Source organism: Notolepis coatsorum (assembly GCF_963971535.1).
Source record: "Notolepis coatsorum genome assembly, chromosome: 9".
In the NCBI taxonomy this organism is placed as follows: Eukaryota; Metazoa; Chordata; class Actinopteri; order Aulopiformes; family Paralepididae; genus Notolepis; species Notolepis coatsorum.
In genome coordinates, this window is record NC_140173.1 from 75,535,787 (window position 1) to 75,551,278 (window position 15,492).

At 43.0% G+C, this 15,492-nt stretch overlaps 1 protein-coding gene across 1 annotated transcript in view; it reads right to left on the reverse strand.

Annotated features, from left to right (window-relative positions):
• The window catches only part of prop1 (PROP paired-like homeobox 1), a gene marked incomplete at both ends in the record, with an annotated part of 52,712 nt that overhangs the window by 22,291 nt on the left and 14,929 nt on the right, over positions 1-15,492 (reverse strand). The window contains one exon of the mRNA XM_084321579.1: positions 7,495-7,727. Within this exon, the coding sequence (XP_084177705.1) occupies positions 7,495-7,727 (233 nt within the window). The remainder of the gene's footprint in view (positions 1-7,494; positions 7,728-15,492) is intronic.

Here is a 15,492-nt window from a genome sequence, read left to right on the forward strand (position 1 = left end):
CAGCTCAAAACGGGGGGACAAGGTCTTCACCAGCGGCAATCCACAGATGTCCTGGAGGGAGAGTAGACGAGGCACAGCAACGGGGAACAACAGGCAGAAACAGTATTCAAAGCAGTAGTACTCAAAACGACCCGACATCGAATGACAGAAGGTCAGAGTATATGAAGCCTCTGGAGCGCTGATTAGAACACACATCAGGTGCGTGATGGTAATTGATACTTGACCTAGAAGTGTGCGTTAGGCAATGGACCAATCATCACAGTACCTTAAGAATGAACCAATCCTCACACAAGGTTCATTATTGACATTACAATGAGATATCATGCAGTCATGTTCTACAGTAGGACATACTACTATAATACCTAATAAAACAAGTCATTAGAATAATAGAGGCTTACTGCTGGAACGATTCATTTCGCACATATATATACAGTACGTGTGTGTTTGTGTGTGCTTGCACGCTGAGGCTGCCTCACTGGATGCTACACAATGGAGCATTTATTTATCCACTCTGGTTGGATGGTGTATTGTAATTGTGCTGTATAATAACAATACATTTGAATCTAATCTCATTTTGAGATCAGTCGCAATCGCTTCCGTGCTACGTGTAGAATGGTGTCAGCATTTGTGGATGGCAATGCCAACCCTCTGTTGTTTTTCACACGCCTCATTCGCTTTATAAGGAACTGGCGGGGCGTGTCTGTATGGAAATTAGATGAACGAGAATGCACATTTCAGTTTAACACATTGGCCGCCAAACCCGAGAAAAGTCGGGTTTCGTCGCCAACCGCTGAGTGCCAAACTCGACTTTTCTCTGGTTTTTATCCTTTGATATTTTTCCTTTGATCCCCGTTCTAAACACTCGCTCGGAGCTGCCTGGGTCTCCCTGGCACAGCTGCCTACGTTGGAATTGCAATGACGATCGAATCCCGCCAGGTGGCAGTATCACCTACCTTTGTATTTGTATTTTTTTTTAAATTAATTTAACTGGGGATTGTCTTCCAGTACTGTTACTTCCGGCTGCTTCCGCCTCAGAGTGGATCAGGACATACAGTAGCAATCGGGAGGAGATTTGGTGCCTCAGACCTATTCTTTCCTGTATGGTAGCCATGCCCAATATACACAAGTAATTGCTATCGTGATGGGACGACTGGGATTTATTAATTTTGGAGTACCTTCTGACTGAGATAAGGTCTATCTTTATTAGGTAACCTGCTGGTATTTTTTTAACCGAAAACAATGCTTTTGGTAACGATCGCAGTTTCGAGTTAAAACGACCCCCCCCCTTGATGATTTTGTGAAGACACATGTATATGGTATATACCTTTTGATTTGGAAGTATTTGGAGTTTCAGGTGAGCAACCCAAACGATTTTGGCATAATGCACATAACGCGTCATATCTCGCAATCTATATAAAAAAAGACTGGATTATTTTGGAAAGGGGCGATGTTTAGCATGGAATAGCGCACAAACTACAGTATGTAGAAATGAACTGGTTAGTCAGTGTTGGACTTTATACAATGGCATGCAAATTTATTGATTCTGATTGGCTGAAACACTTCTTTCAGACGTTATTTCTCATAACACACTCCACGTGATCCCAGAACCCGCCCACAACCTAATTACTTTTTTTCCCAAATCACTCCGCCATTTGTGTTTTTAGGAATGAAACCAAGATGGCGGACAATAATCTTTATGAATGGATGTATTGATATAGTCATAACAACTCATTCAAAAACGATAAATTCACATGGAATGTGTTAGTTGCTTACACAATGTTGGATTATGTAATTGGTTGGTCATGACTCATTGTGAAACAAAATATAAATCGCGGGAAGTGTGTTGTTAGATGGCATTCGTTGTAGAACTTTCCTCTCCTTCAAAAGGACACTGTCATTTCACTGTTAACACTTTAACTGCCACACACGAGATATCTCGGGTTTATTTTTATGTGGTTGAAAGCCACTCACGATTTAAAAAAAAATATTTGCGATCTGAAATCATATTGCATCACGCGAGCCTACCCGAGTATACACGAGCACCGCCGGAGATTATATGTGGAAAAAAGCGCCCCCTATCGTCTTTCAGATGACATAAGGGATTTTGGAATGGACTCAATGAAAATGGATGGGGAAAAAAATCCGGTACTCCACATTTTCCAGTCCACTGATCCAGCCGGGGTTACCACAGTTCATTCTGGATCCTCTGAGCCCCGCTGATCATGGAGTTCTACTGTATCGCGTTGGATCTATACACTTATCGATTTTTTCGAATGGTGATCAGGAATTGGAATATACCAGTTGGATACCATCTGATGTCAGGTAAGGACTCTATGTTATCAGTGTTAGGATAATCAGACTAATTTTGATGAAGTTATAGGCTGTTTTGTGAAATGGACTCTTTCGGTTTCACTGTAAAAGTCAGAGAGGAAATCAACGCGGCGATTATCCGTGCGCGGCCCGAATGTGCTTGCGTGCACGTATAATATTGATCATCTAGCGTTTATTTGAAAATGAGTCATAAAAAGGCCGACGAATATCAACGTTGTGGAATATTCCAGTAAAAGACGATTTTCATAGAATGGTCCAGAATGGGCTGTTTTTTATCTGAAAACGGGTGCTTTTCTAAATGCTCTGAAACGGAAATGACGCGATAAAAAAACAATCTGCCTTGACAGCACTGACTGGAAAATAGTCTTTGATAATGCGATGGGCAGATTAGACACATAGCCATAATTTAAAACATAGATTAGGCGATATTAACGTTAACATTGGCGCCGATGGTGGCATTCAGGGGGTAAAAAGGAAAACCCGGCGTGGCACTCAAAGTGTTAATACAATTTTCAAACTGCCTATCTGTATGTCATATATGTTATGATGCATTGAAAATGGGGGACCCTGATGTAAACAAGACAAAAGTCTTTCTCTGGTCTGCATCCCCTTAACACATTCGGGGCCAACCATATATATATATATATGTCATGGAGAGGGACCCTGTCGGCCACCCGCCCCCTGCGGACGGGTGTCCCCCAGGGCTCGGTTTTAGGACCCCTTCTCTTCTCCCTCTACACTAAATCACTGGGTAACATTATCACGTCTCATGGCTTCTCCTACCACTGTTATGCCGACGATACTCAACTCTTCCTCTCCTTCCCTCCCTCAGATATCCACGTCTCTGAGCGGATCTCGGCCTGTCTGTCCGACATCTCCGCCTGGATGACGACCAACCACCTCAAACTGAACCTAAGCAAAACAGAATTGCTCCACCTGCCGGCCAAATCCTCCCCCCTGACCGACCTTTCCATCACAGTCGAGAATGCAGCTGTGACCGTGTCCCCGACCGCCAAGAACCTTGGTGTTGTCCTCGACGACCAGTTGAACTTCTCTGCTCACATCGCAGCGACAACCAGAACCTGCCGATTCCTCCTGAGCAACGTCAGAAGGATCCGCCCCTTCCTGACAAAAGAAGCCACCCAACTCCTCGTCCAATCAACAGTCATCTCCCGCCTCGACTACTGCAACGCACTGCTCGCTGGCCTCCCGGCCACTGCCACTAAGCCTCTTCAACTCATTCAGAACGCAGCGGCCCGCCTGATCTCAAACCTACCGAAGTCGGCCCATGTCACCCCACTTCTTAGGGACCTGCACTGGCTCCCCATTGCTGCACGAATCCGCTTCAAGGCCCTTGACCTAGCATACCGTGCGGCAAAGGGAACTGCTCCCGCCTACCTCCGGTCAATGGTCTCTAACTACACACCCTCAAGACCCCTACGCTCTGCATCTTCTGGCCGCCTCAGACCTACTCCTCATCAAAGGGTCATCAAAGAGAAGTCGCCTATTCTCAGTCCTTGCCCCACAATGGTGGAATGAACTACCCACCCCAGTTAGGACAGCCGAAACACGTCCAATCTTTCGCCGTCGACTAAAGACGCACTTCTTCAACCATTATCTGAATAATAAAAAAATAAAAAATAAAATCTAACCCTAACTAACCATACTGTCATGCACTTGTCCTAATAAACTAACCTACACTGTAGCACTCAACACTTTGATGAACATTGTTACTCAGCTGATAGAGTTGTGCCCTTCCTGGTGGCTTGTCGTACAGAACTTGTAAGTCACTTTGGATAAAAGCGTCAGCTAAATGACTAAATGTAAATGTAAATGTAAATGTATATATACGTGTTTCGGCGCCATGCTTAACACATCCTGTGCCAATCACGTTGTACAACGTGTTTCAAGTTCATGCTAATTCTGCCAGATCACGGCATACGACGTTATTGTGATCATATTTTCGCCATGGTATTCATATTTCACTCACAGAGCCTTGTCTGATGCTGTGGGACTCAGCACAACTCTGCAACACTTCAATACTGCCACCTGGTGGATGATCTGCGAGTTGCCAAACCGGATATGCCGGTTGGATCTCGGTGCGTCTCCTAATTACGTCCGGCCACTCGCATATCATCCCAGGACTCTAGCCACACACCGTGGATATGGATCGCTGCCATAACTCAATAATCGACATGATTTGGGCGTGTATTAGTATTATACAAACCGGAAATGGATCGCCTCGATCCCCATCAAATAACTGGGATCTGTTTGCTCCAGTATCATCGCCCAACCTACTGTTCTCCTGTTCATGTGTTACTTATGCACCCGTCGCTGTGCTGCATTTTTCACCATCATATTAAATTAGCCATTGTTTTTGGTTCTGGTCCGCCATACAATGGCTTGGGGAAAAATTGGCCCGCGGCCAAACCTAATTGCCGACCCCTGGCCTAAAGCTATGCGTGTAGCCGATCGCCTAGAATAGTTTTTGGGACGCTGAATTCAGTGTGCAGTAAAGGAATATAGCATCAGCCAATGGACATATGGATCTACCAGATGGCGATCGATAACTGGGAAATCCTTTTTGCAGTCCAACCGGCCACATGTGCCGTTATTGGTAATCAATAATCAGAAACGACTTACCCCCCCCCCCCCCCCTTCATGCATTCATGGGGGACCATGATACCGATAATATGCATTTTGAGTTTTAACTCGAGCTTGTCTATAGCCGAAACGCCATTCGATTTAACGTTATTAGCTTAGCACCCTATATCTCGCATTCCAGGAAATACCCCCAGAACATTCTGCTATAACGTTCATATTCAAGATGCTATAAAATGGGAACGTATTGATGAAACAATTATTTATTTAAGGCATATTGAAGGGACGGTTTATAGTGTCAATTGACAATGAGAATGGACAGATAGCAATAATATAAAGTATAGATTTAGCTCTACAAACAGCCTCACGCACAATGAAAGGTTGTTATGATATGCTGGCCGTATAGAGTGGGCCCCGTCTAATCCCAATGGCCCCGAATGTGTTAACAATTGTGTGTATTGGGCGGTCAGGTGGCGTAGCGGAGATTGTGCTTGTCACCAATGCAAGAGGCTGCGGTCTCGACTCCCGGAGAGTCAGCATTGCCTTGGCTTGGGCTGATCGCTATACTAACTCGTTTGGCTGAGTTAGGGGGAGGGAAGCCGTGGGTGGGTCCTGGGCATTGTGGACAGCGACCCCTACAGTTCGGTCGGGGCACCTGCACAGCAAGGGTAGGATCTGGAGAAAGGTAGTGTGACCTTCCACACGTTACACTCTCCCGGTGAGAATCTGCGCTGCCAGGCTGGCTGCCGGCTGGCTGCACATGTGTCGGAGGAAAACATGTGACAGTCTCCGGCCTCCTGGGCCAACAGTAGGGGGGGGTGCGCAACAACCAGGAAGGGGGTTGGGAATTGGCATAACGACTAACAGTGGGATGGGAGAAAAATTGGAAAAAAGGAGGGGAAAAAAGATTAAAAAAAAAATGGTGTATTGAGCTGTACTGTATTGTACCCATTCTGCAATCTGTTAATAAAATGTTCAATCAATCAATCAAATAACAACCGCTAACTTCACTGTTAGATGGCATGCTTTGTAGCAACCTATGTATAGATGTAGCACTGTCTATCTGTATGTCATATATGTTATGATGCATTGAAAATGGGGGACCCTGATGTAAACAAGACGAAAGTCTTTCTCTGGTCTGCATCCCCTTAACAATTGTGTGTATTGAGCTGTACTGTATTGTACCCATTCTGCAATCTGGTAATACGATTTTCAATCAATCAATCAATCAATCAATACCAACCGGTAACTTCACTGTTAGATGGCATGCTTTGTAGCAACCTGCCTCTGCAAAAGGACACTGTCGCACAAAGCGATTTCACTGGATGTCCCGGACACAATGGAAGTATGGATATATTCGTAACGAATAATAATAAAAAAGATACCGTTAACTGGAATATGTTAGTTGTTTACACAATGTTGGATTATGTAATTGGTTTTGTTAGATGGCATGCTTTGAAGCACCGCAGCTGCTTCTAGACTTCCGTAGCTAACAGTGTATTGCACTATCACAGGACCTAGCATGTCTTACCATGCTTTTGAAAAACTCATGTACATATACATATATCTTACTCTTATGACTTGTATTATTGCACAAATGTCGTATTCTCATCCCTTGGATTCTTATTATTGTATTACTGTACTATGCACAACTGTTGCGGGCAAGACCCCCCGCATTTCACTGTATACTTGTATGCCGTGACAAATAAAACTCTTGACTTGACTTGACACTGAGGCAACTTCTTTCATTTTTTTTGACCTACTTTTTCTGCAGATGGTTTTGTGAATAAATCTCCATTATGCTTCAATTACTGTGTGTTTATTGTATAGCAAATAAGGTTGGATGAATTCGGCCATTGTATAAAAGTATTACACCACTTGAAGTCATGTGTTATAGAAATTAGATCACGCCTATGGCCTATGGCTGCGCCTCGGGCCTAACAACCACCCATAGGCGTGATCTAATTTCTATAACACACTCCGTTGCGTGATGTAATGCTTAAATGAACAATGCCTGTCAAATGAGCCATACTATTGTCTCCATAGCTATAATACAGAACACACGATGGGTCCGCAAACATCGCTAAAATGGTCAATAACACTGGTGCCATTGAGTAAAGATGGGAAAACAGCATGGCCGTCAATGAGTTAAGAATGATTCAATGACGTATTTCATTCAGCGGAGCACAGCTGCGAATGTTTCCCCCCACTTACGTAGACTGTTTCACACGTTCAGGAATCCGGAGGAGGATTTGCGTAAATCTGTTGGTACGAAATTTTTACCAATATATTTACCAAGGCACTTATGAACACGTTTGAGAATGAGGCCCAATTGTTTTTTGGTGAAGTGCCATTTTTAACTCACACATACACAAGTGTGATCTTAAAGGTGCTGTAAGTGGTATTTTTAGTTTGTTAAAATAATAGCTCTACACTCCAACAGCCATCACTGATATCTATTACAGTATGTTCCAAAATAAAAGGTCAGAACTTTAAAATCTACCGTAAATATCAAAATCTTGTTTTCCAACCATTCTGGCGTTGTTCGCAAACCTCTCCCACCTGAATGCGCGCCTCGTTGAGTTTGGTCAGGTGGGCCAGCTCTTCGCGGTAGTAAATGTCCGGGTAGTGGTTTTGTCCGAAGGCCACCTCCAGCTGCTCCAGCTGTTTGTTAGTGAAGATGGTGCGGTGGCGTCTTCGGGCCAGGGAAGGGTAGGCCCTGCTGCGCCTGCTGTCCAGACCAACGCTCATGGAGGTCTCACACAATGGCCCCTTCCTGGCCGCCTCTCTGATGTCTGCTTTTAGGACGAGAAAAGGGTCTGACTGAACTGATAACCACAAAGACATTCAAATCAAATCAAATTTATTTGTAAGGCCCGACAACACACGTTAATGTCCCCATGGGCCGGACACGTCTTCTTTAACACATTGGGTGCCACGCCCCTTCCGGGAAGTGCATAGGCCTTTGCTACCCATTAACCCCATGTAAGCGCTCACCTTGTTTGTAGAACTAAACCTATATTTTATATTATAGCTATGGATCTAATAACGCCGTCGATTGTCAGTGGGTTTCTTCCGGTCAACGTGCAAAAAACGGATATTTTTTCATCTATACATTTCCGTTTTATACCGTTGTGAATATGAGTATAGTTGTAGAGTGATCCTGTGTAATCCCAGGGAACTCCGTCAAACAGCCATTTAGTGAAATCCATTCATCATGTTGCCATTTTTCACCTCATTATCGAATCATCCTGAAATCAACTCTAGATTATCGGTATTATGTTTCCTTGTGCATGCACGAAAGGGGACGGGGGAAAACACACGCACACAGGCTGCAATCGCGGGAAAAAAATTATCGGATCAATGCAAGATTGGTAATATATAGTCCTTACCTTGTCTCTGATGTACTGCAAAAAGAATCCAATTATCTGATCGCCATTGAAAATATTCATCGCAATCGTTTGTCCGACGTTATCCAGCATTGCACATGAACGGACGGGCGGATGAACTTGTCGAGGCAACCGTGGTGACCGCTTGTCTTGCCGGAGTGTTTAGAACCCGCCCCCACACCGCAGCTCGGCCGAGAAAACAAACCACATCGTTTCAAATGGAGTGCAATAGCGGCTGCAAGGCGTTAGGCGGCGGTATTGATCGTCTGCGATCTCAGACACATTCAGGACAGCATGCACAAGGTGCCTCGATGGGTTATGAATGGCAATAGCGAATAAAAGAAATAACGAAACAGAAACGTAGATCTACGTTTCCGGCACTCAACGATAGGGCCACAGAAAGTGTTAAACAAGTCAAGAAGAAACATCACAATAAATCAAGAACAAAACAAAAAGTCAAAAAACATTTAAATAAATGCAACACTCACTAAAACCTAGCAATAGGAAAAAATGCACCACAGGCAATGTGGAGGAGAGAAACCTTAGAAGGGCCATGGTGTACGTAGTAATATTTTGTAGTGGTGTAGTAGGTAAGTAAGAAGACTCAGGATACAGGATCAGTCTTTAGCCTTTAACATATTTACTTAAACTTGGTAGCATGGTACACAGACTTCTTCTGCTCTCCTTTGTATGCCTAACAGGGCTCGAAATTGTATCTGTGCGACATCAAAATATAATTGGGAGCATTTGTGCGAGTGCAAATAATTGTTCTGGTGCGACCATATTGCGATGCTCTTATTTAGAAAATCCTGTGGAGAGTCGTATCCGCTCGGCTCACAGCACAGCAGTAGCGTCTGGAACGCGGACATTACAACAGAGCAAGGCTAGTGTGCCTATTTTGCGACCCAAAACAAGTCCCTGCTGTTTTATTCCGCAACGGGTCAAATGCATCTAACATGCTTTGCAATCCTCGCCGTTCCTTTATGCCCACGTCGCGTTAAAGACCGAAATTAACAAGCTAACAAGCTAATCCTGATCAGAGCGATAGACAGAGAGAACAGCAGAGGGGACTGGGGAAGGGGCAGGCATTCTCCCTGTGTGTGTGTGTGTGTGTGTGTGTGTGTGTGTGTGTGTGTGTGTGTGTGTGCGCGTGCGTTTGGAAAGACCAGATGAAGTATAGTATATTTATAGTAAATGTACTGAGGATGGACAAATAATGTTGATATTTAAACATAAAAAATACAATACATAATAAATGTATTCATGATCATCATGCAACACAAAACAATTGCAGGAACGGTTTGGGAGAGGAAGGGGTTTTAGGTTGCGTGTTGTAAGTTCCAAAAATGTTTACTTAAAGTTTAAAGCTCAATATATCAAAACGTGGCACAGTGAACAGGAGGTCTATTTGTATTAAAAACAATATATTGTTTTTCATTTAAATGTCTGGAAGAGCTCAAAAATGTAAATGTCAAATGATATTTCCGTTGCCTTTTTTGAGTTGATCTAAATGTTACTGATTGTGTTAAATGGTCATATAATATCGTCTCATATCAATCGCAGGCACCTGAATCGAATCGTATCGTGGCAGACTTTGTGATATCGGCAAATATCGTATCGTTGTCCAAAGAACCGATATTGTATCGTATCGTGATGAAACTGGTGATTCCCACCCCTAACTAGGTCTACACTATACTATAGTTTAAGGCTACTGTGCGGGCCGGGGCTCCACTCGACTGGTCAAATTACTTACTTGTGAGTAGTACGTCCGTTGATCAGTGGCGGCCGCTGGGTACTTCGCCACTAGGGGCGCTATACCAAATATTTTGCAAACATGTACAGTACAGTACTGTACCACGCAAGACTCATGGCAAGACGTGAGCGATTCGACTCACGCTCACGGCAATGAATCGGCTCTTATGAACGAGTCGCTCAGCTGTTACTACAACAACACACAACCAGTCAAATAAAGTATAGTCTAGACTCTAATTCACAACTTGAAACACAATATAAATAGAAAAGTTAGAAACAAAACTCGCCCGTCTCCAAACACAGGCAGATCTCTCCCTCTCTCCTTCTCTCTCTCACACACAGCGCGACGTGGAATCGATTCGTTACACAATCAGACCTATTATATACCAAGAATAACTTCAGTATGAGTACAGGGCTGTACACATATTTTGCATATTGTTAAACGAGCCAAGGCTAGCTATTAAACTATCGATATGAATCGAAAATCTGGGACCCTGATGTAAACAAGACAAACGTCTTTCTCTGGTCTGCATCCCCTTAACAATTGTGTGTATTGAGCCGTACTGTATTGTACCCATTCTGCAATCTGTTAATAAAGTTCTCATTCATTCATTCATTCAAACATAGACGATATTGAACAAGCCATAATCCACGTATTTTCAATCCGAGAGAGCTGCAGTAGTTAAATCAATGAGCCATTGACATAGTCAGTGTGGTAAGTAACGTTATTATTGCATCCAAGATTGATACACGGCTGGCTAGGCAGTTGGTAGTCATAGTCTTGTGTTATAAAATAAATAAACAATCAGCAATGTCTCGCTTCATGAATGGCCAGCAGTAGCCTGCTGTACTAAACAGTACTGCTCCTAAAAAAAACTATTTACAAACGTTAACGTTAAGCACAGAGAGAGAGAGAGAGAGAGAGAGAGACTCACTGTTTAGTTGAAACGTCCAGGGCAGGAGAGCTTGATAAACGTGTATAATCCGCCATATAGCCAAGTGTTAGCTCGTTAGCACAACACTCAACAAGTACATTCCTTTGTCCATTTCCGCTCGAACAGACTGCAAACTACCTGGCGTTCTATCGCCATGCTCTAAGACAAACTCTAACCTTAACCAACTTTGAAAGAGTGCCTAAGCTTAACAGTCTAAAGAACTTGCAGTCACGGCACGCTCTAAGACAAACAACCTAGACCAACCTAGGAACCAACCTAAACCTAGGAAGCTAGAAGCTAGAATTGGAACATTAGAAATTGGATTCGGCCAATCAGAGATCGTCTCTGTGAAATTCTGCCACGGAAAAAAATACTGGCGTCGGCCAATCAGAGAGCGTCTCCGCGAAATGCGGCTACAGATATTCTTGACGCTACTGGCTAGACCGCTTCAAATCGCGCCCGGATTCCAACATAATAGTCATATTTCAACGCACAACGCGTTATGCACTGATTGGCTGTGACGGATACAGCGATCAAACTGTGACGCGCACTCAGAGCGCCATCGCGTATAGCCCGGGCAGAGAAATACAAAAAAAAATAAAAAATAAAAAAAACGTGATGTCACTTCCTGCTCTGGAAAACGAGAGTTTTTTTAATTGCGATAATAACGTTATATTGTGCATTGGAAATACAAACACTTAAAATGAGTAAATATTATTCATTTTAAACATGTTTATATTATTTATAGGGCTATAAAACAAAAAACAAAAAGATACCTTTTCTTGTTCTACTCTCATATAACCAGGCAGGGCCTGAAGGGGGGGGCGGCGCCCTAGCGCCCCCCAGTGGCGGCCGCCAATGCCGTTGATAAAGAAAAGCAATGTCCACAGCCGCTCTGTGTATAGTAAAGATATTCAAATGGTTTATTTGCAAAGTCTTTCTTTACAGAAGTGGTCCTAAATCTACTTTCCTAAATATTCTTGTCACTCATGCACATACTACTACAAGGTAAGAAAACTGTATTTTCCCAGTCTCCAAAATCACCGCCGACTCCACACAGGAAAATTCCTTCGTAGTGTACCAGCCGTAAATCTACTTGCTGGCTTCTGGCTTCTGGCTTCAGTTCATTGTTGAGTCCATCCTTTGGGTCCCGTCCAGTCTGGTCGAAGATGCAACTGACACAGAGAGAATCGTGGCTATATCGAGACCCAAATGTTCTATTCCTCAATCCTTACCAGAGAGATCCTGTTTGTGGTAATGACGTTCCCAGTGCCCTGTGTGAGTGGCCCATTGACTGACATGATTATCATCCATGGCTCCAAAGCCTTTGGAACGTTGTTGCCGATCAGCAGTCCGATTTCTGCTTTTATTCTAGGAAGTTTCACCTGGTGTAGATATGGCCATTGCTTTATATCCTCCTGTTCTGGGATATTTTCAGCTTTCACAGGGATCGCAGAGTGTGAGTAAACCTCTGGGAGTTCCAAATACTCATTGCTGTCAAGAGCACTGATTTCCATGCCGTTTACCATGGATGTCTTTATGACCTGTTCCTCGTTCATAGTTCTTAACAAAATGGTAGTTCTGCTTCCTGTGGCCTGCAGCTGTCTGAGCAAGGACTCTGTGCAGAATGTTGCGGAACTTCCTGGATCCATAAAGGCGTATGTGAGAATCACCTTATCACTTTTCTTCATTTTGATTTTTACAGGAACTATGGCGAGTTTGCATTCCGATTTACCAGCCCCAGTGTCACTCCACACCTCAGCTTGATTTGTGTATACTGTCACGGCTGTATCTTTAGAGTTTTCATCCTTCTCTATATTAGGATATTTTCTGTTGATGTGCAGGATTGTGGGATGTTTGAGAGAACACACTTGACAGGTAAGTCTCTTTTGACAACCTTTGCTCATGTGACCGACTTCGAAACATCCAAAACACACTCCTTTTTTCTTCAAGAATTCAAGAGTTTTCTTTTTCAGTTGTGAACATGAACTGAGCTCATGGTTTCCCTTGCAATGTAAACATTCGTTGGTTGTTTTTCTTGGTGCTTTATCCACACATTCGGTTACAGCCTGCTTGTAGAAGCTGCCTGTCACCTTTGCCACATTGGTAGCGAATCCACTGTATGTACTCTTAGGCCTTCTGTCTTTAGAGAGGAAGGGCTTGCCTGGTGGTGATATGACGGGCCTTCTTGTCTGTGTGGGATTTAAGCTTCCAAACAACGGATGTGATAGGATTCTGGATTGATAGTTTATAAATTCCACCAGCTCTAGAAATTTTGGCCTTGTTCCATAACGATCCTGTAATTCACAAGCTCAGAATCTCCATCTTTCTTGCGTCTTGTAGGCTAATTTACTGAGAATGGCTCTCATGTTAGTTGGATGGTTCAATTCCTCCAAGTACTCGACAGAGCTCATGGCATTGAGACAACCATTGAGAAACACAGCATAAGCCTGCAAGGCCTCTGCATCTTCAGCTTTGATTATTGGCCAGCTGAGCACTTTGTCCAAGTATGAAGTGGCAATCTTGTGTTCGTTACCGAAATGCTTCTTTAAAAGCTCCTTTGCTGTAGTGTAACCTGTGTCTGGAAGCATGTATTGGCAACTGCGCACCAGTTCCCTTGGCTGACCTGATGTGAATTGCTCCAGAAAATACAGCATATCCTGGCGGTTCTCAGTTTTCCTCTCAATGCCATGTTCAAAGGCTCTTATAAAGAATTGGTATTCCAGAGGGTCTCCTTTAAAGACAGGGATAGTGATTGATGGCAAAGTGAATTGTCCTTGCTGCTTAATCAGAGTTTCTGTTATCCTATTTTGACCTCCCATTAAAATTCATGCTTTTTACTTGTGTCCTGGGTATTTGTTGTAGGTCCTTTACTGTGTGGTTGTGTTGATGGTCCTACATGTCCTTGTGCATCTGTACCATGTGGCATGAAGTGGCGTGCACCTGTAAAAGCAGGGAGGTCATACGGTCTGAAAGATGAAGTATTTTCATATGACATAGCTTGTACTTTGGTGCCACCTAGAGGAGGATTAATTGTATGCGTGGCATAGACTGATGTCAAAGGGTCGTATTCTGGATGCCTTTGATATGTTAGTTGTGATGGTATTTTTTTACGCACAGATTCGTATTCTGTCATAGTTCCATGTGTTGCTCTTTCCACTGGTTCCTTGTGAGTGGGCCTTGATCTGGTTGGAACATCATCCATGTTGGTGCTGTCCAAACCAGCTGTCCATGACAGCTTTTCTGGTTGTTGTTCCGTTTCCTCTTGAATGTATTCTTCCAGGTATTCATTCATTCCATCCGATTGTTGCATTTCTTTAGGTACAGTTTGTGTTAATTCATGTGATAATTCATATCCTTTGATAATGCTTAACTTTGCTTTGTTAGCAGCCATTTGAGTTTCCATCTCAATATTTTCCTTCTCCATCTCAAGCTTTTCTTTCTCAGCTTGGAGCTCTGCTTCTTTTATCTCAAGCTGTTGCTTCCTTTTAAGCCCTTCAGCCTTGACTGCTAGTTCAGCTTGTTCACTTTCCAATTGCATTTTAAGAGATGCTATGGATGATCTTGAGGATTTTGATGAGCGTCTTGATCGCACATTGGAAACACTGTCCTTTGGGGCAATATCATCCACTGTAATTGCAATATTCCTTGTAGCATCATCATCAGTCACCTTTTCATTTTGATCAATCCATTGTAATACACAGTCTTTGAATTCATCCACTGGTATTATTTTAGGGATGTACCACTCACTTTGATCAAGTTTAACATCATCCTCTGACATTACTGACAATAAAGTTTTGACACAATCATTTACATCATTCAGTTCTTGATATGCTTTGTTGAACTCGTTTTCCACTTTTGATTTAACGATTTCCACCTGGCATGTATGCTTCATTAAATCAAAGATTTCATTTTTCCTTCTGGTTAAAACACCCAATTTGGCGCTTCTAGATGCTTTCAATTCTTGTAATCTATTGGAATGTACAGCGTCAATTTCTTCCACCAAACGTTCCATTTTCCTTTAATGTTTGATTTGGTTCCAACAAATAACTGAAATGGTGCATTTATTGCACATGCTTTTCAATTTAATTCAAACATCGTCGTCGACCGATACTTCGACTTGATTCGTTTCTTGATTATTATCTGACGACGGGGATAACACTATGAAATGACGTCAGTGCTTCACAGACGCGCATCCAATGAGTGGCGCGTATCCATTCATTGAACTCCGTCCATAGTTAACCTCGTTCCCAGTAGTAACGTGGAATGTTCGATACACAATCTTTGAAGCAAACAAACGTAACGTTATTTCCAGCAATCAATTCCAGTGATGTTCCTTAAACAAAGGCGCAAGTATTGCATGCCTGGTTTTTGACAATGTGAGATCCACAGCCTTGGTTGACGCTTTTCCGTAAGAAAACAGCTGAGATGAATTGTTTGGTTTATAGAAAAGAGTATTTATTGTCATTTACTTGAAGCTTTGT